Source organism: Notolabrus celidotus, chromosome 10 (genome assembly GCF_009762535.1).
Source record: "Notolabrus celidotus isolate fNotCel1 chromosome 10, fNotCel1.pri, whole genome shotgun sequence".
Lineage (NCBI taxonomy): Eukaryota > Metazoa > Chordata > Actinopteri > Labriformes > Labridae > Notolabrus > Notolabrus celidotus.
In genome coordinates this window covers 21519894-21544666 of record NC_048281.1, presented here as the reverse complement: position 1 = coordinate 21544666, position 24773 = coordinate 21519894, and the positions used below count along the sequence as shown (strand labels likewise).

The window sequence follows — 24773 nt, the reverse complement described above, 5'->3', positions numbered from 1 at the left end:
TCTGCAGCACTATAACCTAAGCAAAAGGCATCATGAGTTGTTTTTGGGTGTTTTTTAGCTGCCTCTGTGGTTCTGCACGTTCAACTTCTCGACATACACACATAGTGACATACAGTTCTTGTACACTTACTAAACAAGGTGGCTTTGAAGTAAATCTGGACTATGGCAGAGATTTTGTGTTCAGTAGAAACAACCTTCTTCAACATTTTCTATTGATTTTAATCTGCTCAGGTCTATCGTGGTTTCAGGTAGTTTGTTGCTGTTTTTTTTTTTAACACGTCTATCCATTACATTGCATACTTTTTTACCATCTAATCATTGTGTTATGCTAAGTTCTTCAAGTGTTTCTACTAAAATCAAACTCTCTGCCTTCCTCCAGCTGCCACGTTTACACAAACCAGATGAGAGGAAAGGGGTGTGAGGTGGAATAACATCTCTTTTGCTCGTGTCGCTCAGCTGTTCTGATTAAATTTGTAGGTGCATGTGAACACCAGACACAATTAGATCATACGCCATGTGAACACTTGAGCCAATATCTTCAATCATAATGAAGAAATATTGTCCATGTAAACATGTCTTGTGTCACTCTAATACTAATGCTGCTCCATGACCTACATAGTAAAATGAGATTATCAGAGACAAGATTTTTTCTTTGTACTAAATTTGAGTGCCTTTGTCCGGGTCAGATTTTATGCAAAACCAGTAGTAGTAAGTAAGCTAGCAAGCAGGAAGATTTTTATTTTTTCTGTATTCATGTCTGATACTGGAGTATGATTAGCAAAATGATTCACCCATAGATAATTATCTATGCATTTATTGGGGCACTGGAGCACACACTGTGATTGTCAGGCTGTGATGGTTTACAATAATCCAGTACACCTGGTAACCTTTGCAAGCTAACTAACAATAATAAATCAGAGTTTATAACGTGTTGACATTTTTTCGTGGGAATGATTTTACGTAGCCACAAATTAATGCATTACCTCATCACTCTGTATCCTGCAAAACCTTGTCACAGGCTGTTTTCGAAAACCGCCTACTATACAAGCAGTGTGTACTGCAATGGCCAAAATTCAGAATGTAGTAAGTAGTATGTGAACAAGAGCAAAATCTGCAGTATGCCAAACCCCCCCGGATGTCTACTGATTCAGGAAAATTTCACAGTATGCATCGGACCAGTCTGCCTCGCGTACTGTTTCCCACAATGCACAGTGCTTGTTCCGCTTCTTCCTTTCTCTTCTTTTTTTGACAGGGGAACTCAGTTTTTAGATGCTGTGAATAATATTACATTCCATATAAACCACTTCATTACTTTTAAAATCACAAGTGGATGCTAAAGAAGCAGTTTTGCTATCAGCTTGGCAGTTGTTTACTTCCGCATTCCGAAACCAGAAATTCAGTGACGTCTGGCTCAGCATGCTGCATAACGATCGAACAGAACAGCCATACTACATACTAAATTCAAACACAGTATGTACTGCCAACTACATTAGTAGGTAGTAGGTAGCAGGCCGTTTCAAAAACAGCCTTACTTGTCTAAAAAAAGAGAAGTAGTATCAAAAAAAGAAGATCTGTGTTCCATTGATTTGCTTCCATGACAAAAGCAAGCTTTGGCAAGAGCCGCATCTTCACAACAGTGTGTGATGGTACTCATGGGAAAAGCAGTCTTAAGCAGTCCCAGATAAACACGACGGATTCCATCCAAAGAGGTCACCAGAATTAACACAACATGGAAGGTCCTGATCATCTTCAAGTTCAGCAATGTCACATAATGAATATACTTAGTGCATCTGTCTGAAAATAGCCAATGTGCGAACAGTTAGCTGGAAGTCAAAGAGACTGTAAAGCTCCTGACATAGAGCAGGTGCAAGTAGGTGTCATGTCTGCATTCAAAATCAAATAAACAGAGAGCTAAAAGCACTGTCAGTTCCACTGAATCAGCAGTCCTCTCTGTAGAACTGCTCTGACCACTATGTTTGAATTCACAGCTCTTGCCATCTGCCTGTCATCATCGCTGTGATGGATTGCGTGGGTCTGACCTCTCTGTATGACAACTTTCAAGCGCTCAATAAAGTTTGGAAGCAAAACGTCCAGATATGCGCGGTGAAATAAATTAAGCAGAGGACGAGAGCGGGTTCTGGATACATTTTAGAAAGTGACAGCCAGGAATAGAAGATCCAGTGTCTTCTCGAGGAGAGAAAAGAAAACCGAAGATGAAAAACAGAATAGAGCACTAATCTGCCAAAACAAAAAATATGAACAAAAACAAAGGCAAGCTGTGTAAGACAAACAGTACGGGGAACTGGGTGATGGGAAGGAATAAATTGATGTACTACAGTGAGACCTTTGCACATTCCTCGCTCTACTCAGGGATTCTGAGGTTTGGCGCCATTTACTAGAGCAAGATTTATTTTACTCTTGGAATTTCACTGCACCACTTTCTTCTTCTTTTAAGGCCTGGATGTGTGGAGAGATATTTGTATAAAAGATTGATGGGAGTTTTAGGAGCCCATCCTCACTTTAAGATAGTCTGTTAAAAGGGTGGGACACTTTTTTTTGGGAAGGAGGAAGACATCCGATCCTGGTCGTTAAAGAAGAGAATAGCGGCCTGGGATGGTCTTGTAAATGTCCGAGCTGATGGTTGGAGTACATATGTTTGGAGCACATAAACTATCGCTAGTGAATAATATGATAAGGTTCTCTAGAGAGGGGACGGGAAAAGGACTGTTGCTTAATCCTTGTGTTTCAAAACTAATAGTTTTCATACTGATACTTGCGAAAAAGCACAACGTGTACGTAAAATTACAGTTCCTCTTTCCACATCAGCACCATATACTGATAAATAATGTGAATCTTGACTTCACAATCGAAGGCCAAACTTACATGAATGATATAATCAAATCTTGCTTTGTTTTATAACAAATCCATCCAGAAATGCAAAGCTGCTCGACACCACAGTGAACAAATCAGTGCCTTTAAAATCTGTTGACCTCTACTATTTAAGGATAAAGAGCTGGAAGGAGTTCACTGATGTGTCACTCAACAAGTCCACAGACAATAAGATGCTTTGTAACCTTAATGAAGCCACAAATATCTGAAGTATAATGTACATTTCTCTATACATCTATAACCCTGTACTTGTTATCTCTTCCAAGGCAATTTTCTTTAAAATTTCACCCTTACATTTGAGTGTCAACTACGTCTATTTGGCCACAATGCCTGATTCGTTTCACCCCCCCAAGAGAACTGGTAATCATCAGGGCTAAACAAACATTTATATCCTGTTTTTTTTTGGCTATAGAGTTTTGTAATAATCTGAGTTTGAAGTACGTATTTCTGCAGGTGTTCTCTGGCTTAATATTCCAGGCTTCAGAGTATCACGACATTTTTTTTTTACATGCCTCCCTTGATACTTAAAGTGTTGATTTCAGCTCTACCTGTGTAGCAGTGGCTCTGAGTTCCCACAAATTTTGCATTTCACTTCAAAAGAGCCACTTCTCACCAAAAGTGACTTCTGAATCATGGTTTGAAGTGAAAACCCGGAAAATCAAGTGCATTTAGGTAAATTGTGTGAAGTATTCCCGCCTGATTATCTGAGTGCTTTCCATCTGCTGCGTAAAACTCACCAGCTTGGTTGGTAGTGATGGTGACAGCGGCGTACTGCCTCATTTTGGGTGCCAGCGAGGACACTCCGTTCTGTGCCTCGATCTCAAACGTGTAGTTGGTGTGAGCCAGTAGATCCCCTACAGTCACTGTGGTGTTGTGAAGGCCCGCGGCTCTCGGCAGGAAGCGGACGTTGCTCCGGCAAGGTTCACAGCGCAGGGTCCCAGCGTTGCTGCCGTTAGCAGAGACCCCACGGCAGCGTTTGCAGAGGACGGTGAAGGTGATGTCTTTGCGCCCGCCGCTGTCCTCTGGCCAGCTCCACTCCAGGATGACTGAAGTCTCATTGATGGAGGAGATCACATTTCGAGGAGCTGATGGAGGGCCTGATGACAGTAAAGAGGGGAGAAGGAGACAGTGGTGGTTATTATAGGACGGGTAAATGGAAAAGGTTTAGATTTTAGGAAAGAAAGGAACATGAGAACTATTAAAGCCAGTCACGACCTGTGCAACAATTGTCTTATCTCTAAGCCAAGTTTTCTTTACAGAAAAACTACATTCACATGAGTGTTCTGAATTAACTCATGCCTAAAAGTCTGTCCAACAATGACCAAATAGAAGCTAAATGCTCTGTCCAAAGGAAATTAGTTAATAATTGAGGTAAAGTAGTCAAACGGAGAGACAAACTCGGCCTCAAGGGTCCTCAAACTGCAAAAGTACTGTAGTGCATCTTATTTGAAGTTAACCACTTTAAGAAGTCATATACAACATGTACCAAAGTACCTCTGTCAGTGTAGTCTCATTGTGGTACAGTGTAATCCCAGCTTTGAGTTAAAAGGACTGAGAGTATCTAATACAGTAAATATCTGTTTCCCTTTCTGGATCCATAAGAGAAGAAAACAGCATGGCACAATCTCCTTCCCCCAAAAAAAAACCCTGCCTCTTTTAAATTCAGACTGACATTTAAAAGTAAAGACATCTTATTACAAACAGATTTCTCTGAATATTTCCAGTTTTTTTTATATCAAAGCCTGTAAGACTGTAATTACATGGAGGACGAAACAAAACTGCCAAATAACTCCAGGAGCTTGAGCAGGAGGAGGAAGGAGATTGAAACAAGCTTAGAGGATTGTGTTTGAGACGAAATGCTTTGTTGGGTTTGTTTGACTGACAAGAATTTACTTCATTCTCAAAGTATGGGCAGTTCCTGTTTTGGTAATCTGCATTGCTGTCTCTGACTGGTTTATGGAAGAGAAAAAAATCAAAAAACAAATCCATGACTGTCTCTCAAAGTTATTGAAAGCACATCAGTGTCTGTGGAAGTCTCTAAAATCTAAGACTGATGATGACATGTTTTGTGTTGTCAGTAAAACTGAAGCCTAAGAGCAGTTTTCCTTGACTCAATAATCTCTCACAGGCGTTCGCTAAATGGGGGTATGCAATGAACGGGGTGAAGGGTGTATTCATCAGGAGTTTAACACTGAGTATGAACTCATTGATGTGCAATCAAATAAGACTATTACGAGTATACAGCTAAATTTTAAGATATGAAAAAACAAAGATTCTTAAAATGTATTTTGGACAACTTTGTTTAAAGTACAATTACATCACTGCTCAATTTGAAGAGGCACTTGTAATTAAAAGAACAATCAGACAAAGCCTCTCAGTAACTATCAAACCATTCTGAAATCTTTCTCAACCATTAGTATCAGTTTGTTCCAGATTAGCTATACACATGAAATAATTAGTCAAGATCACCCTGAAAACCGTTTGTCCTTCAGTGAATGTATCCCTTTTCAGCCTTCTTAAGCATCCTGCTTAAAGCCGCTGTGAGGAGATTTTAGCTGGTTGTTTTTTGTTTGTTTTTAGCTGACTGAAATAACAAGTAGGGTTGCAAAATTCTGGGAATTTTCAAAGTTGGAAACTTTCCACGTGAATTAACGGAAATTTATGTGAATTAACGGGAATTTTGAGGAATAAACGGGAATGTATCAAATTGAAGGATGGCTCTTAATAGGGAAATTACATATAGTTGGGAAAATATATTTTAGCATAATCCTGACTAAAACAACCAGATTTCATGCAAGAAGATGCTTTTTTATTTGCATGTTGAATGGGAGTGTTTTGGAGGGAGAGGGGCTCTTTTCATTTAACATTTTAAATGGGACTTTGTTTGGATTTCATTTTTGTTCATTTTTGAATGGGTTGGGTCGGGGGGATGGGAAATATTTAACTCAACATTTATTTTTTTGTTCTTTAATGAAATAATTGATTGTTGAATAAAATATTTAACACTTGATAAAGTTATACTTACAAATAAATCTGTTTTAATTGTATTATTTTGGATGGATGTCTGCTCATAACAAAACAAATATGTATGTTTGGATATGATACCTTTCCATTAAATTACCCTCAATTCCCAGTTAACTCCCATAACTCCCATGGAAAGTTTACAATTTGGAATATTTCCAAAATTCCCCAGCTTAATTTCCCATGGAAACTTACCGGAAACTTTCCCAGAATTTACCAGAAATATTCCACCTCTTTGCAATCCTGATAACAAGTAATGATTTTTTTTTTACTAAAAAAAGCAAATAAGACCATAAGAAACACAACTAACATCATCTATGTTGTAATCTAGAATGCCTAAAACTGCTGCAAGGGGGGTAGGTGTCAGACCAGATGATTGACAGGGTGCTTAAGAAACAGGTTTGTTTACTATTTCCTCAGGAAATACATGTATACACAGTAAGTGTTACACTGTGGAAGTCAAATAGAATGTGATTTGTTGTTAGAAAAAACTAGCTACACATGTACAGGACAAGATTGGCAAAGAGATTAGAGGTGCTACTGTATACACGCTGGTTGCCAAAATCAACACGAACACAAAAGATCCTCACTGGAGCTTTAAGTGTATTTTCAAAGTAAGACCATTTTCATGAAAGCAATTTTTATTTGGTTCTGACCCAGACGGCTCACCTACCCAGCAAACTCAACTGACCACATCAAACACCTGTAATCCCTGGAAGATATGACCTGCACTGGCATGCACATGTGCACATGCAGGCAATCATATAGCAATTTCAAACGTCAACATAAAAAAATGTACAAAGATATGAACATGTGACATGAATTATGTTGTGTAAGACCTGAGGATGTGCGAGCACTCTCCTCTCCCTCACACTGGGACTTGAATATTGATGATTCTCTTTAGGCATTTTTCCAGACTCCTAATGTTAGCAGATGCAGTTAAAAAAAAAAAAGATTTCACTGTCTTGTGACGCTCAAAAAGTTAAAGCAATAGTGATTATTAGTAAGTCAGTAAGACTCTTTTTCTGCACTTTTGTGCTAATTTGCAGGCAATTCTGTGGGACTTAGGGGAATGCATTGATGCATTTTTAATCGCTGGAGCTGAATTCTAGGCAGTAGACAAAATATACTTCATACATTGGTGCACAGCTGTTAAAAAATGTCTCATGTTGGATATAACAGGAAATACCACAAGATTGGGAGTTTTTTTGTGTGCTATAGTTTTAAAGTTTTCTCATATTCCTGCCCTCTGAGGTATTCTGGCCAACACTTTGGATTACCAGAGTTAGTTCTAAACAAGCCTTTATCGCAGCGCCGACAGTAAAAATCCCTTCTGAGATAATCATGATCATTATCTTCTAACAATGTGTCTATTCATCTGCAGCCATCGTGTCGCTCAATCTGTCCCAATGAGGTAAAATTTGCCTAGTTGACAAGATGGCATTGAGATAATGACAACAGGGACCTGCCGTGACTGTCTTTCTAATTAGGAACCTGTCAAATGGCTGTGGGCGTCAGATTGTATATTCTACTGTTCTCCACTCAATGAAAGATTTTTTTTTTCCCCCTTCCCTTGCACGTTTAGCAACGGATGTATCCATAAGCTAACATAAGGGAATGCATAGATTTATAGTTTTATGGGGGATGCATTTTGGAAAGCTTGCAGGAGGAATCTGCATCTGCAATCCATTTGAGACAAAGGAGAATCATGTAGGGGAAGGGAAAAGGCGATGGGGAGATTGTGGCTTTGGTGACCTTTAGATAAAGACAGGAATTTCAGTGTTGTTTGTTTATTAAGCTGTTTTTACTGCTTAATTCGGGGAATGCACACAAGTTTAACCATTGTTAAGTGTCTAATGTGGAGAAATCCGACAATAAATGAGATCACGCCTCGTAAACACTCTTAGAATCTTAACAGATCCAGTTAAAGCAAATTTTAGATGTCGTTCGAAGCCTTTCGATGTAATGAGCACATACTTACTCTTTAGCTATGTGTCTTTTTTAATCAAATAGCTTTATTGCCTGGTTGTATGAGTGGTTGAATAGGCAGATTTACTTTTCTGCAAAGAAGATTCAAAGTGAACAGCATCTTAAAGCATTTAGGGCGTTATGAGACACTAAAACTCATTGACAGGCAAACTAATGGGTTTAAACATCTCTCCAAGGCAGATTTCATTGCATGTTTTATGGACTAATGAGAAAAATCCTCCCACTCTACACCGAGGGGCTTCTTCCCTCAGATATCTGATAGAAAAATAACAGGAGTAGCTGCGTCAGATCAAGATTCCACTGACTCCTTGTGTATATCAAATAGCTCCATATGTTGAAATACGTGTGGTTGTAAAAGCTCGCTTACGGGTGCAGGCCATGGAGGCAGGGTCTCCCTCAGCACGGAAGAAGTTCTTCTCACAGCCACAGTGCAGCGAGCCCTCATGGTGAGAGAAACTGTGAGGTGGACACTTGGAACACTCTGTATTTCCAAGCGCAGATTTGTAGAAGCCCGCCCTGCACACTGGAAACAAAAGAACACAGACAGATACATGAACACCATGCTGAGCCAGCACATCCAAAGCTACCTAATGGCAGCATTTTTTTTTTTTTTGTCAGAGTACTGAAAAAAAGAGCAAGAGAGAAAGAGAAAAGATGGGGGTTATTTAATGCTTTCACACACATGCAGACAAACCGCAAGGACGAGGCAGAATTTAAATGTGCTGGTAATGTAACAAGAATCCATTGACTGCTGGTAGAAAAAACAATAATTCTCGGAAATGTCTTAGTCTCTATTTCTCTCTCTGTTCATCTCTCAGAGGGCACAACATGAATAATGCAAACTGTCCCCTCAGATAAAAGGGCTGCTCTCTTTAAATATCGGTGGTATTAAATCTGCTCTCAGCAGCTCTTTTAACTCATACACGCCAACAAATCTGTTGCAATCTGTGTAAGTAGGGTGACACTCCACCTGTGTATAGTATATCTCGTGTGTGAGTGTTTTTGTGTGTCTGTGTAGGAAGAAAGATCAAGGGAGGAGAAAGACTTTCCCTTGTGCTTTTTTCTTTTATTTGTTCAGCTCCTCTTTTATGCCTCTGCTCACTCCTTCTCCTACAGCAGGTTGCAAAAATGTGTCACCTAAAACAGACTCACTGGTGGAATAACATTTAAAACATCATCTTTCCTTTTTTTTCTTTAACATCAACGGTTCTATTGTCAGTACACGGTGAAGGCAAGTTCAAACAATATTCATTGCAGCATAAAAGCAGCATTTAGAGGAAGTTTTACAAGAATGGCAGAAGATCAATTCCCAAGTGTGACTTTTATTGTGTTTGAAAAGAGTAAAATGTTTCTGCAAATTGAATTACATCTGATAAGAGAGGGTTGACATTGATTGACCCGGACCTGATTTTTATGTAAACCCAAACATGGAAGTTTTATAGTAATACGATACTACAGCAGGCATCTTTCTCACACTCAAACACACAAATGCACACCAGAGTGATAAAAAATGGCGAGCAGCTAGCAGCGAGCCAGCAGAATGTGTTGGCTCAGCAGAACAGGTCTGACAGATCCCAGTGGTGGACAACACACTCCTGCAAAAGCCAACACTGCTGATACTACTGCCGTATCCATCACTGACACTGGCACACCAAGGTCCCCGTGCTGCACTAAATACTCTTCAATCTCTCCTTCACAGCGTGTGTGCGTGTGTGTGTGTGTGTCTGTGTCTATGTGTGTGTGTGAGGGAGAGTAATAGGATGTGAAGCGGGTTTAAACAGCCCTATATGATCCCACTGATGGAATGACAACCACAACGCTTGCTGACACACACAAAACAGACCACCCTGATTGGAGGAGAGGCCAGGAAATTGGACCTGACAGCCAGCGCCCCCCTAGCCAATCAGGTAGCAGAATGCAACAAGATAAAAGCTGGGTCAGCAGAATTAAAACACACATAAGTTAAAATGAGCTAACTTAATAACATCCCTCTATTCACATACAGCCACACTCACTAACAGCTCACCTCCGGAAAATACCAAACAAAGATGCCTTCATTATAGCTGTTAAAAAGTTTAACCACTTGGCTAAAGTTCAACTGGGTCTGTTTCCATTTAGCTACCGTATGTGCTAACTCCTGGAATAGATTTAAGAGTGGATTCAAAATCATAGCTGTAAGTGCTTTCCAAGGGGGGCTGATTATTTATAATAATCCCTCCTAATTTAAATAAATAACAAGACCCAACACTATTTACTATGTATGTTAAGTTACACAAGTACACAGAGAGAGAGAGAATAGACCAAACATAACTGTCCGCATATAAAATTTTAAAGTTCAAAGTGTTTGCTGTGTGTTTTTGTTGATTGTTCTTTTCTGGTTTTTGTTTTTAACTCTGTAAAGCACTTTGAATTGCTCTTTCTATGAATGGTGCTTTATAAATAAAATTGCCTTGCCTTGCCTTGCCTTGCCTTGCCTTGCCTTGCCTTGCCTTGCCTTGCCTTGCCTTGCCTTGCCTTGCCTTGCCTTGCCTTGCCTTGCCTTGCCTTGCCTAATTTTGCAAGGTGGTGTATGTTTTCCTTTTGTCTTGTTTTGTTAAAATAACAAAAGTTAAACAACAAGACATTTCATTTAGCTCAAAACCATCTCAAATATATATTAAAAGTTGGGGAAAGGTCACCAAAACCATGAGCCTAAACCCCACCCTGATGGTTCCTATTTAATAAACTTATATTTGAAGAGTTAATGTGCAAAAAAAGTTAACTCACTTTTGAAAAATTTAAAAATGTTTCAGAAAAATATTTTTTTCAAATACTAGCTGTTGGTATGATCAATCAACTGAGGTTGAGTGGCTTTGACTAAGTCAAAATGACTTTACCAGATAGATATATAGAGATATCCTGAAATTTAACTTTATTTGGGAATCTTTATTAAAAAGAAATAGGTTTTTTGAAAATGTTTAAAAACGGAGTTATTTGTTTTTGCAAATTAACTCTTCATTTCCATATTTGAAAAAGTCTGTGTTTTCTCAGAAAGTTGTTTGTTTTAGTTTTATCAGACTTCACCCAAAGAGTAGGTGTTTTTGTTAAGCATTAGCTCATACTTGTGGGGCTGGGAGTTTGGGGAATGGCTAACATTAAGCTGAATCTTATGGCATTGCGTGAAGGAATTTATCACCGGTTGCAATTCTTTAGCTCACTGATATGTTCAAAATATTTTGGATAAGGACTTTGATTTATAGCATGGAAGAATGAGCTGCATTTCTCTTTGGCTGAACCCAAACTGCTAAGTACTATCTATTTGTTATCCTTGTATTTATCCTCTAAGCGTGGCAGTCTCTAACTCCTGGAGTAACTTATCATCTTGCTAGACTTGGAAAAAACGACACTGGCAAGTCAGCACTTCACAAACAGAAGAAATACAGCCGTATTTCCACTTGAAGTTAAAAATATATGGGAAAGATTTAGTGCGTTACACAGCCGTGAAACTTATTAGGCTCAGAGAGGATCACATAAATGTTCAATGTATAAATTAATAAGTGAAGCTGCACTCACAGTACAAGCTTTTCAAATGACAGTATAGTGATATGTTGTATTTTCTTAACCACAGCTCTAAAAATATTTCTATAACAGTTGGAAAAGGATAATAAAGGTCCTGTTTCTTCCCCATGAGTGTGCCAGGATAAAAAAAAGCAGCTTTGACAGAGGCTGATGGTAAAATCAGACTCAGCTCACAGGAGGTTAACTACTCATCTAGTGGAGACCTGAAATGTGTTACACTGACATTCAGCAGCAGTATGTGAACGGGCATAAGCAGATAGTATGATATCATGTGTGGTGGCATGTGTGTGCGCCCCAGGAGAGGAAACACAGCACCTCTTCAGATGACAGAGTATGTTAGATTAATTAAAAGATGTGATTGTGCGCAGATGTGTGTCCATTTGAGTGGTTTCTGTGTGTGCCGGACACACACATTCCACAAGAGCATTGCTGCCTTGACAAACAGAAAGAAAATGAAATATTTGCAGAAGAGAAAAAGATGAAGGTTATCACCCCTGAATCATCTTTTATTTATTTTCAAATCAATAACGGCAGCAGAAACACAATATAAGGACAGTATCGCTGTCCCTGTAAGGATTCCTTTGTGAAACACACACATGCATGCACTCGAACATCCATTCAAGTCAGAAATATTGCTATAAAACACACATTCATAGGGGTATAACAAAATGTTTTCCTGCTTTTGACATAACAACAGCTGAAAAATAATCCCTTCATTATTCTCTTTTGAAGAGCAGTACACACCCACCCACGCTCACATGCACAAAGACACATACACAGCTGCTGCAGCCACATAATATGATGGTTGTAAAATAACTCGGGCTGCAATTTGCTCAATCAATAGTCTAGGTCATAGGACACCTTTATCAATAATTCACATGACTGCTGCATGGTGGCGGTCACATGTAGTCCTGTTTTTTTACTACATGCTAAAGGAAAACCTGACCTGACCTTGGTGAGGCAGGATTCTGTTACTATGAGGGACCACATTCAAAGTCAACAATGAGAATTCACTCTCCAGTTATAGTGGCTGTGATGCCAAAATAAATCAAAAGATGATGGTTTCAAAATTAAAAACCATTATTTGTGATTGGAACCAACAGCTATTTAATGTTTATTCCACCAATAAATCACCAAGAGGGAAAGACAGTAACTTTCCAGCGCTTTGTTATGATGGCATTAGAAGCGAAGACAAGCTTAAATTAGAAATGCTGTCATCATCGGGGCTTACTATCACCTGCAACATGTGATTTTTCTCATGGTTCATGACCTCTTTGCCTTCATTCTTTATCGTTATTGATGGCGTTTAAAAACGGCGGAAAAGCACTGCCGCCCTTGACCTTTTTGTCAGAATAACCCAAAGCTTCAGTTTTGGTCACCATCTCCCTCTTTCTTTTTTCTTTTCTCTGTTTTTCTTGCAAACACAGCCAGAGCAAAACGCCGACCCAACAACTGATTTCCTGTTTCCAAACCACATCGCCTCTTTTCCTTTTCAATCCGACAGCATCCCATTGACTTTCACTCCCTCTCTCCACCCCTTCCATTTTGCTCCATCTCCGCCTCCCCTTCATCCTGCCCAGCCTCTTCCAGTTCTTTTCTGTGGCTTTCCCTTCTCTTTCTTTTGCTCCATACTTCTTGCCTTAATTGGAATAGCTCTCTTTGAAATGGAAAAAGTTATTTACTTTGACAGCTTAGGCATTTGGCGGGCGTCCTATCCGGAGCCACTTGTAATGTTACCGGAATCATGGCAACAGTAAACATGTTGCCCCCTGCCATGAAAACCCCCCGAAGGCAACCAGTAACAAGTTACAGAGATTTTTAAAAAGGTCAAAGTCTTTTATGAAACCATTAAACATTTGGGTGGGAAATTTCCACTACATCATAGATGTATCATTTTGCAGAAGTGGTGGTGCATCACGGTTTCATTTCAAACATTGATGCTCATTACGTTTGTGTTTTTTATATATAAGCTGTGTAAATACTTGAGTCTGAATGGTCAAAACTCTGTAGCAATGATCTATTATTTCTTGACATCACCACTGTGACTACTAATACCTCTCTAATCACAGACTCCAGAGGACTGACAATCACACATAGGAAATGAAAATGCCAGCCTAAGACCGTGATGGGACAAAATTCAAACTAGAGCTGCGTTGACTCTCCCGCTCATTTCAGATGGCTACAGTGTCTATGGATGCAGCTCTAACTGGGTGAGTCTAGGGGGGCAATGACTCATCTATGTAGTCCAAAAAATAGAATGGCAAAATGTTGATGAGTCATTGGTGACATCATCTAACATGTTTCATGCTGTATGGGGACACAAGATCACTTTTTGAGTTAATCTGCTGAGGGGTGAGGTATTTTGAATCCTTACTATCTTTGCCGAGAGTGGTGCTTTGACACAGTGACTGGGAAATGACAGACAATGACAAGGACAGCAGCATCACAGCAACCATGCAACACCATTGTGTCATAAACTTGTGAAGTCTGGGAGAATTTTATTCAGATCTGCTAAGTGCAAACATGACTTGTTGTTTTTTTCGAGCACATCAGCAATGACATGCAAGTGTTTGAGGAGAGGGCATGGTGACATTCTACTTGACGGTCCAGAGTTAGAGCTACACTGTGTGAGTTTTACATTTTGAGTCCCTCCCCTTTAAATCATAACACTTAGTGTTTTTCTCTGCTTCTCATCTCTTTTTCTTCCTCCTCTCCTGTCGATCAGCAGAGGAGCAAACTTTACCACAATCGCATTTTAACTAAATGATTTGTCTTACGTGAACTAAAATATTTGATGACATTTTTAGTTCAAAAGGCTGATTGCTAAATAAGGACTAATAAGTTATTGTGCAGTTCAATATCCAAACAGTCGGATAATCTTTGATAATGGATGGCTAGGCGACTATGAAAATAGTAGAGTCATTGAAAACGTTTTAATGGAACAAGACTTGTTTCTTTTGATAAAATCATTTCATAATCAGTATTCAGTGTAAAATGATAATTTTGTCTGTAGCCATGTAATAAATGAGATCATGTAAAGTTGAACCCCTTCATGGTGAGACGAGACCCTGATATGGGGTTCTTGCTTCTATTGTTAAATCTGCTACAACAACCCGCTCAGGATACATCGTCCTATATATTACTCCTTACTTGGAAAGGATTATGCTACTGCCATTTATCTGAATCTTGGTGGACAGTATGGCAATAAATGTGACATGTCAGTTGAAGTTTCTGTTTTTCAAAATGTAAAGAGACTAGAGCTTATAAAAATGTCACATGTATCAAAACCCTGGAGTAAAACACACTGAGATAGCTGTAATTACAAGTGTATGTGTCTCAAAATGAGAAGAAGCAGATAGTACTAGACTGAGTTATAATCAATTTGTTTTGACTAATATGTCTGTAATCCAATAAAATTTCTATGATTTCCATTGCTCAATTATTGTGTCATTTCCCATGATAATCACATTGGAACATACTGGAGTTAATGCATATGTCAGTATGGCAGACATATGTGGCGTTGCTTGCCAGTCCAAGCAGAGAAATGATTCTGTGCATCTGCTAGTTCCAGAGCCAGTATCCATCAACGGCAGGACACATTAACCGTCAGCGACAGTGAGGAGAGCTGCCAAAGCTAATCAGAATATAACAAAGTCTTGTAATAGGCTCACAGCTCTTGAGGTCATAATTGCTGATGATTTTACACTGTGGTCATTTGTGTCCTGTGCTGGCACAGCAGCCGGAGGACAGATCAGATGGGATTAAGCAGCATTATCAGCACGATTTAATGGTTCGGTATGCATGTGACTCCTGGTAAACGCTGGACTTTAACATTTCCAGCTGGAAAATTGTTAAAGTGGCAGTTTTTAAACTATTGGAGATGATGGGTCAATGAAAACGTTTTGTAAGCTCAGATAATCTTTGCACAAATGAGCTCTCTATAAACACACTTAAAAGGAAAATGGCCATACAATTCATTCACCTGAATTTCAACTACTTTGGTAAGAGAAGATGGATAACTTTATGTCAGTGTTCCATCCGCTGATGACGTGGCTAAAAATAAAACATCACGGGACTGATCCATAGTGTTGTGAACAAACAAAGCTCTCTTTTCAATTCTAACTCAGTATTTGCATAAATTGAGCGCCGCCTGCAAGCTAGTTCAGGCAGAAACTTGAGCTGCACTCATTCATACTGACACGTCATCATCCTCCCTATCAGCTGATCTCAACATCCTCTCATTTGGCGGTCTATTTAAGCTGCAAGTCTCCCTGTCTCTGCCTCTGCCTCTGCTTTGCAAGTGCTCCTGCTGTCCTGTTCAGTGCTGTGTGCAAACTTCGTACCCACCTCCTCCCCGGCATCCACCTGCAGACTCCGAGGGGTGTTAGTCCTATCTCATTACTCCTAAATGTCTGCATTTAAATAATCTACGAGGAGTAATGAGGTTCGAAGCCCATACACCAAACAGAGTACTGTATGCTGCAATAAACTTTATCTTAAGTAAACGTGAGTTGTCTGACTAAAATGTATTTTTAAATGCAGAGATACAACTGTGCACATCCAGCTTTCATACACCACCAAAAATGTTTCTCTTGATCCCTTCCTGACCCCAGTGTTGAGTTCTATCATGTGCCATGATGACCTCATAAGCAGCCATACAAATGATGCACTTGGCTCCATCAGCTGAGCAGTGAAGGGCCAGATTGGAGTTTGTGATGCTAAGTGCAGACCAATGGCCTGGAGAGACCTCACTATTCAAGTCTGTTTATCTAACCCCACTTAAAGAGAATCTTCTGCAGCCTGGTGTGTGCCTGTGTGTGTGTGTGTGTGTGGGTGTGTGTGTGCGCGTGTGTGTGTGTGTGTGTGTGTGTGTGTGTGTGTGTGTGTGTGTGTTTGTCTGTGTGTGTGTGTGTGTGTGTGTGTGTGTGTGCTTCCTTGTCCAGAATATTAATCATCACACCACACAACCGCCAGCCTTTTTGTCTGTGTGAAAGAAAGTTATTGTGTGTGTGTTTGCGTGTAGTGTGTTCCATGCTAATGTATGCGTGTCCGCATCTTGGTGTGTGTGTGCATGCACGTGTGTGTATGAGAGTGTGTTTGTGTGTGCAAAAATTGGCAGAGTAAAGCTTAATTAAGTGATCTGATCCAACACTTATTTGCATAATAAAGCTGTCTGATGAGGAGGATAAGAGGAAGACCAAAAGAAGTAGAGGAAGATGAGGGGAGGTAGAGGAGGAGCATGTGAGGAGGAGAACTGGGGGAGGAGGGGGGAGTGCAAGGTGAGGACATAGGAAGGTCTACATTGTGCATAAGCACAAAGGAAACACATGTTTGTAAAAGCAAAGCTCCACAAGCACATTATCATACTAAAGGAACATGGACTGTGGGTGTTTGCTGTATGCCTCAAGGTGTTATGAATTTAACCATCTGTGTTTTTCTGTAAAATAAGAACAGTATGTTGTCTGCACTTTTAAAATCAAAGAAAAACAGCAGTAACTTTGTTAAAACAGTGGCTAATTAAACGTACATTACACAGGTGCAGGGAAATCAAAAACATCTACTGGAAAAAGAGGATACGCCTGCACACTTACCCAAAGACACAAGAAGTTTATTACATTAAAATGTTTTGACCTGCTTGTCTTCATCAGGTGATTGCCTTTTGAGGGTTTTTTTTTCCCAAAAGGCTTTTACCTGATTGAGACCACCAGGTCGAAACATTGTAATCTAATAAACTTCTTGTGGCATCAAGGAAGTGTGGAAGCTCATCCTCTTTTTTTCGAGGAAAAAGAGCAGCCCATGAAATATTCCAAAGTTGTCATCTCCACATGTCCCTTAAAGTGCAATGTTTTTACTTTTTGGCGGAGGTGAGGGTGGGGATGGGGAGAAGGCAAGACATAACGCAGTAAGGATGCTGTAGAAGTCATCCCGTAAGTCTTTACCACATAGCCAAGATGACATGCGGAGTAGAGTTTGACTCTATGGAGACTTTTTTTCTGCCTTCACATAAATTCAGTTGTTAAAGTTTTGGGGTTTTTTTTTTGGCCTTTTTGCCTTTATTTGATAGGACAGCTGAAGAGAGACAGGAAATGTGGGGAGTATAGAGCGGGGAAAGGCATACAGGAAATGGTCAACCAGCCGTGAATCGATCCAGCGACCCCTGCAACGAGGACTGTAGACTCTGTATGTGGGGCGCTCAGACCGCAAGGCCACCAGCGCCCCAATTCAGTTGTTAATCAAATGCATTCATTCATGCAGCCCACCCTAATGATGTCTGTAAATTGTTAGGAGTTTAATGCATGTGTTAATCTACAACAATTCCTTTTCACATTGATACAAGTAGATGAAAAGTAGATGTACTAATGTGATGTAATTATCATTATATTAGCAAGCGTGGCAGACAAAGTCTGCAGCTGTGGCTCAGAGTCGGTCATCTCTCAATCGAAAGGTCTGGTGTTTGATCCCAGGTCTGGCTGCTCACATGCCGAAGTGTCCTTGGGCAAGACACTTAGCTCCAAAACTGCCCATGATGGCTGTGACATCACTGTATGAATGAGTGAATGTGAAATACAAAAGTGGTTTGAGTGGTCAGAAGACTAAACACAATCGCAATATAAACAAAGTCCATTTTCCATTTTAACTAAAGCAGATTAAAAGTTAGCACAATCAAGAATATAGTTTGATAATCTGCTAATGTTGTCCATCTACACATGCACTAAACTCCTGACAATTTACAGACATTTTTAGAATGGACTGTTTGAGTGAATGCAAACGGCCAAAGCAGAAAAACTCATGAAAATGCACTGCCAGTGTGAATGAGTGCAAAGGTTTCATGATGTTTACACTAAACAACTGGTGCAATCTTTGTGCACATAATGAAGCTGCTTCATACTCTTCTCTGCTAGCATGTTCTTTTCCACTCAATAAACTAGTCTGCTATTTTATAGTGGCAGCCCTGGACATGGCAGCTAACATCATGATACTTTTAAATTTGAGATTTATGAAACTTCTAAAAAAAAAAAAAGATGGATAAAGAGAAAGTTTTCATAATTATCTCAACAAAGCATTTTTACTGTCCTGCCAGCTTTTATGAACGCTTTTAAAATTCCCCTCAGTTCAAAATGATGTAAAATGTGAACTCTTTCATTGTAACTAACAATAACTTCTCTTAAAGTCACTTTAAAAACTGCACTCATGCCTATATAGTATATCACATTTCACTACAACAGTTTGGAAATATGTCACAAAGCATCTTTCCTTCTCACTTCATGAGTGGAGCACGAAAGAGAAATAGCTGTTTATTAAAAGAGCTTGTGTGTGTGTGTGTGTGTGTGTGTGTGTGTGTGTGTGTGTGTGTGTGTGTGTGTGTGTGTGTGTGTGTGTGTGTGTGTGTGTGTGTGTGTGTGTGTGTGTGTGTGTGAGTAAGAGGGTATGTGTGTGTCCAAGACTGTTGTTGTGTGAAGGACAATAAACTGGGGCAAAACAGGGCAAGTACTGTACAAACCCCTCACACGCAGAGGCATGGATCAACTCCCTGCTGTATCCATCAAGGATGCAATAACTGTTTCCAACACTCTCCACACTCCAGAGGTTAGCCAGGTCAGTCAGAAAATCCAGGACAACCAGCACAGCAGCACAAACACGCTCTCCAAACACACACACACATACACACACACACACTGAGGTGATGTTAATTTCACAGGGATGGATGTGGGGAGACAGGACTGTGACACACACACACATGAACACAGGGGGATGGAAGGAGCGACAAAGGACAAAGAGAGGATGACGAAGGCTACGAGAAGGGGAACTGGTCGGGGCGAGAGAGGGAAATCACAGCCCAAAACATGAAAACACATGAGCACATTCCTAGACGATGCACACACATCAACGATCAACGAATTTGTCTCGATCTATCACACACTGTAACATTACAAGTGTTAGCATTTCCTGGGAACCGACACACCAGTCTGTGTGTATATCTGTGTATTGTATTGTGTTGTAAAGATGATTCTGACCTCTCAGTGCCCTCTCACTTGTCCAAACACAGATACACACATGTGCATTCCACTGTTACACTCCCTGGAAACACACACTGCACAACCAAACTGGCCTTAAAACCATTTGCTTCCACTCATCCTCTACTGGGCTATTGTGCTGCATTGAATACAACCGATAAACAGTTGTGTACACCAAACACACTTATTCAGCTGCTGATTTAGAGCTGGAAAGGCTTTTGTGCAGTAATCCCATGTGTGACAATAGTAGCTGGTGGCAACCACGATCACCATTTTCATGCTGATATGGGAAAATTGATGGGGGACTCAATCAGATTTCCATCCTCACTTGGCAAGTGTGGGACTTTTAAATCACTGTTACTAAAATCTAAAATTTAAAGGCATTCACTTGTATCTAACAAGGGTCATAATATTAGCTTGTTAGGGTGAAATCAGAGCACAGTTGGATGTTCTGTTTAAGCAGAAAACCTTGTTTCGTTTTAAAATGTAAGTATCAAATTAAGAAATAAGTTCTTCTCCTGAAAGGTTCACAATGAAGAGGATAATGTATGTTAGTAGGTGGTTACGATGATTTTCTTTTTTTTGCTTTGACCAATACAAAGTATAAAATGCTTGTATTTCACACTACCAAATGATAGTTGAGAAAGCCAAGTAACAGAAAAGAATATCCACCAACTGCAAGAAATTTGATGGAAAAACTAATTTTGGAGTAACTACATACTTTGATGTACTGATATATTTTGATAGGTTGATTCCTGGAAAAAGTTCTAACAATGTAAAGCGTTTGAACCAGTTTAAGCAGCCTTAATCTAACTTAGTGGACAGTTGCATGGATAGATGAGAAAACTGGAGTGAAAAGAAGAGTGTAAATGCAAAGTCTGCAAATAAGTGAGTGTGAGAAACAACTCTTCTTGGTAGTTATTCCAATTCAATATCCATCTTTGAACATCAAGTAAACACACACACACGAATGCACGCACACGCACACACAAACACACACACACACACACACACACACACACACACACACACACACACACACACTGAGTATGTGTGTGTCTATTGTGTTTAAGGTCCTTTTTTGTGCCCCTGTTTCAGAGACCAGCAACACTGGAGCAGTTTTATTGACCAGTGCCAGAGAGGACACTCACTCTCTACTTAAAGGGAAAATAGGCCATCTACAATGCTGCTCGGTGGACACACACACACACACACACACACACACACACACACACACACAAACACACACACACACACAAAGAGAGAGACACCCACACAGACATCCAGCTGCACGCACACACAGTGATGGTGACCCACTTCACTCAATTTGCTCAGTCGGCAGGACTTAGACTTGCAAGAAAAGAAATTGATGTGCGGCACTTTTATAATCCCATTGATGCAAGACAGCATTAGTGACATTTTAAATGTTTGAAGACCATTTTTAATTGTAAAACTGATTCATCTTTATTGAGCTCTAATAGAAACCAGAATTGTTCATAAATCAAAATGTTATCCAGATATAATTTCATTAAAAGTATTGTTGTATCATGATTTTAAGGTTTATTGAGTTTTAGCGGTAATTTAAATGCTACAGAAGCTTTTCCACTCTTCCACTCTCTTATCCTCTTTCTTGAAATTTAACTCGAAAATATATGACATTTAATCAAAATAAACATACCACAATGTGAAATGACTCTTTATTCTAAATTTCTTGAGCACACATATTGGTTTTATGACCCATAAACATAAGTTATGTGTTCTAACTTCAGTTTGAGGTCCCTCCTGTGTCTATTGTAATTCAGACGAGGAGACGTCCGTATGGTTGCTGACATTGAGCCCCAACAGGGGAGACACTCCTCTGCCTGCTGAGGTCTGAGTGAAGAGTAGTAAAGCCCCCCTAGGGAAAGACCACTTTCACTCCTGGACCACCTGAGGACGATTGAAGGACAAAAACATGGGAACACACACACACATCTTTATGCATATGCTGACAGACACCTACTCACAAGTCTCAGTGTGCTGCTGCTGCCATATGGTAAAGAGCCCCCAGGCTACTCTCGCTTCAGACAACATGACATTGTGGCTCATATTGCCCAATGTGTTACTCTCACTGGGAACTGAATCACCTAGACTACAGAGTAGACTGTGGCATGAGCTGAAAACTGAAGGAAAATAGAATTTTTTTTTTTCAGATTGATAACTCAGCTGCTGTTTTGTATTCCTCACACAGCATCATCACCGGGAATGATTGAAATTCTAATCTAATCAACACATCTTGTTGTTGGAACAAATGACAGCAACGCTAGTCTTCTGCTGTCTCAATCTCAACATCTGGTTTGCATTTGTTGCTATGGGAGACATCATAAACCACTGTATAAACAGAGATATGATCCATACAGATTTTTATCCCTTTCAGTTTCCACTGTCTGAAGCTAAAACTTTATGTTCTCTTTTACTACATTTTTTACATCATTTTTTTCAATCAATGCATTCCCAAAGTGTTTTACCTTAGATTTAAAAACAGCCTGTGAGGGATGCATCTCTGTTGGAAAACAGGATTAGAATTTCAGATTGGAAAGAGACTGAGCCATGATCACAAGGCCACAGGTGGAATGACAGAGTACAGAGCAAGTAACTCTGAAGGCACTTTTTCATATATTCATCCAAGACCACTTCATTTCACAACCATATAATCACACCAACCAAATATTTCACATGTATCTCATTAGTTCCAACCTTGAAGTGAACACCAACCAATGAATCACTGACAGGAGCAGGAAGGTCAGAATCTATTAGTTGAGGTCTGAGAATTCCTCTGTGTAGCCCATGCCTGAGGTGACTAATAGGATTCTCCGGCATGCCACAGGGGATGAAGTGAAAGGCAATTTGATCATCGTTTCATGTAACTTAATAATAATCACACCCACAGCGTCATGGCAATGTTCGACCTTCCGCTTGCATTGTGGTTCATTTTACCCATTAGCCTAATCTCATTCATACCTTTTTATGTTGTGACTTTTCTAACCTGTGACATTCTTTAGTGTAAGAACAAACAAAAGACTCATAAAGTCACAGATGTGGATGGTAGACTCAGCCTCGGTATTTCAAAGAAAGCACTACACTTGGAAACCACAGTGGGAAAACACACTCCTCACAAAGAGCCAGAATGACACTTATACAACAAATGGACATGTGTTGCTTTCTTACTCATCACCCGGCTGTGTTAAATATTTGATTCTGATTGGTCGAAACCCCTTGACAACACCTTGACGACAATGATTAACTCTGCATAACAAGAGCAACGCCAGAGACAAGCAGTTCACACATGCCATAAGAAACAATCCACAGAAAAGAGTTCCAGCACATTTTAATTCTGCTTGTTGACACTGAGGCAAAACCGTTAGCTTCTTGTAGCACCATTGGTAAACAATGGGGGGAAAACGCTTTTTCCATTAGCATGCTAAATTGGTATGCAACATGGATATCTTAATAACTGATCATATCCTGTAATCTAGGCAACAGTAGCAGAGCTGGTCAGTGCATATCTAAGTTGCTGGTCGCTACAAAGAAGAAATACATTGGACGTAATAATTAAAGCAACTTTGTTAAAAGTTGTAACATTTTAAATCTTTTAAATCTCTTCTTAAAACCCATTTTTACAGACTTGCTTTTATGTGATTTTATCTTTCTAACTGCTTTTACTTCTATTTTATTATTAATTTTAATTTGTATCCAAAAAATTAATTGTTTTAAATTGTATTTGATTATTTATTGTTTTAATTTATTTTAATTTTTTTCATTTATTATTTTAATGTTCCTAATTTATCCTGAACACTTTTTCTAATTTTCCCGACGTGATATCGTCCTCTTATTCTGAAAACTTCTTATTGTCCTTTTAATGCTTTTATTTACTTATCCATTTTAATTTATTTATTTTTTCTATTTTTCCTTGAAAAACCTCTCAACAATGATTTACGGGTCTCTTAACTACCACTTCATTCTGTTTAGTTGACTTGTATTCCTTTTAACCTCTTGTGTTGCATTTTGTTTTGCATTGTTAAAGTTCCTCCTCCCTGTCGTTTGAAATGTTTGCTGTGTTATTTGAACCATGCTTTGTTTGTCAAAGCTATTTGTAAACATTTGTTTTTAAAGGTGCTATATAAATAAAGTTATTATTATTATTTGCCATTAAGGTGTGTCAAAGCTTCATGAAGGAGAGCTTAATGAGGACAACATTCACATCCATATTCTTGCAGAAAACCTGTTCACCTTGTCTAATGAAACCTCCAATGGAAATGTTCAGTTGAATGATTATTATATTATCATGCTAATGTTTGCTTGATGGTTAATCAAAATGTTGTTGATGTTTGTTTGTGCTGCCAGAATGAAAATTAGAATCCATAGCTATGGTGGTGTAAGCCAACCATGGATTTGGAGGGCCTTGTTTACTCCTTTTTAAAACAATGAAATTGTCTTCAAACCAATATTTGGTGTCAACGTAGTACATTGTACTCAACATCGGTAGCTGTGGTAGTTACCAGAATAATCTAAGGGGAACAGGGTGAGACTAGACCAAACCACCTTGCATGATTCTTCACTTTTGTTTTACTTCTGGGGCTTGTTATTGGGAGTAAGTATATGTTATACTGTCTCTATGCAAAATATGGATGGCTATGGATGAAAAAAATACATTTTCTTTAGTAAAATTTGGATTATGTACTTCTGAGCTATCAGGGAGACAAATCATCCTGCTTCAACACAGCTTTAGCATAAAAAACAGACAAAATCCTTCATCCCTGACTCAACCCCCTGTTTGACATACATGTGTACAAAGAAGCTTGTTTTACAGCACTTGGTGGTCTATTTAAAAACTATGTGCCCCAGTGAATCTCTAATTGACTGTACTACACATTCTATTTAGCGTCTGTTCATGCAGTAACAATGTGATCATTGGTCCGATGTTTGGTTGTAGTGATGAACTCTCAGTAGTATTCCCGTCTCTTAAACCAAATGCATTTTGGGACAGAGTCCAGTCCCTGGTCCATCTGGAATGAAGAGGCTAAAGAAAATCCAGGATTTCGTAACTGAACCTCTCAGTTTATGATGATCGACAAAGAGCCGGAGCGCAGTGCTTTGCGGTAATAGTGAAATAACAGGGTCTACTCATGCAACAGGGACTATCACTGTAGGAGGAGGGAGTACTTAAGTACTTTGTGAATGTGTGTCCAATTTTCTACACATTTAGAAATGCATTCATCTGTGTGTATGTCCATAGGAGTATATGTGTGCGTGTTCGTGCTT

General features: G+C 39.4%; 1 protein-coding gene across 2 annotated transcripts in view; it reads right to left on the bottom strand.

Moving 5' to 3' along the window:
• epha3 (eph receptor A3) overlaps positions 1–24773 on the bottom strand; it is a 118016-nt gene that overhangs the window by 45003 nt on the left and 48240 nt on the right. For both annotated transcript variants that reach the window (XM_034693113.1, XM_034693112.1), the window contains exons 4-5: positions 8267–8422; positions 3627–3986 (exon numbers count right to left, since the gene is read on the bottom strand). In XM_034693113.1, the coding sequence (XP_034549004.1) occupies positions 3627–3986; positions 8267–8422 (516 nt within the window). The remainder of the gene's footprint in view (positions 1–3626; positions 3987–8266; positions 8423–24773) is intronic.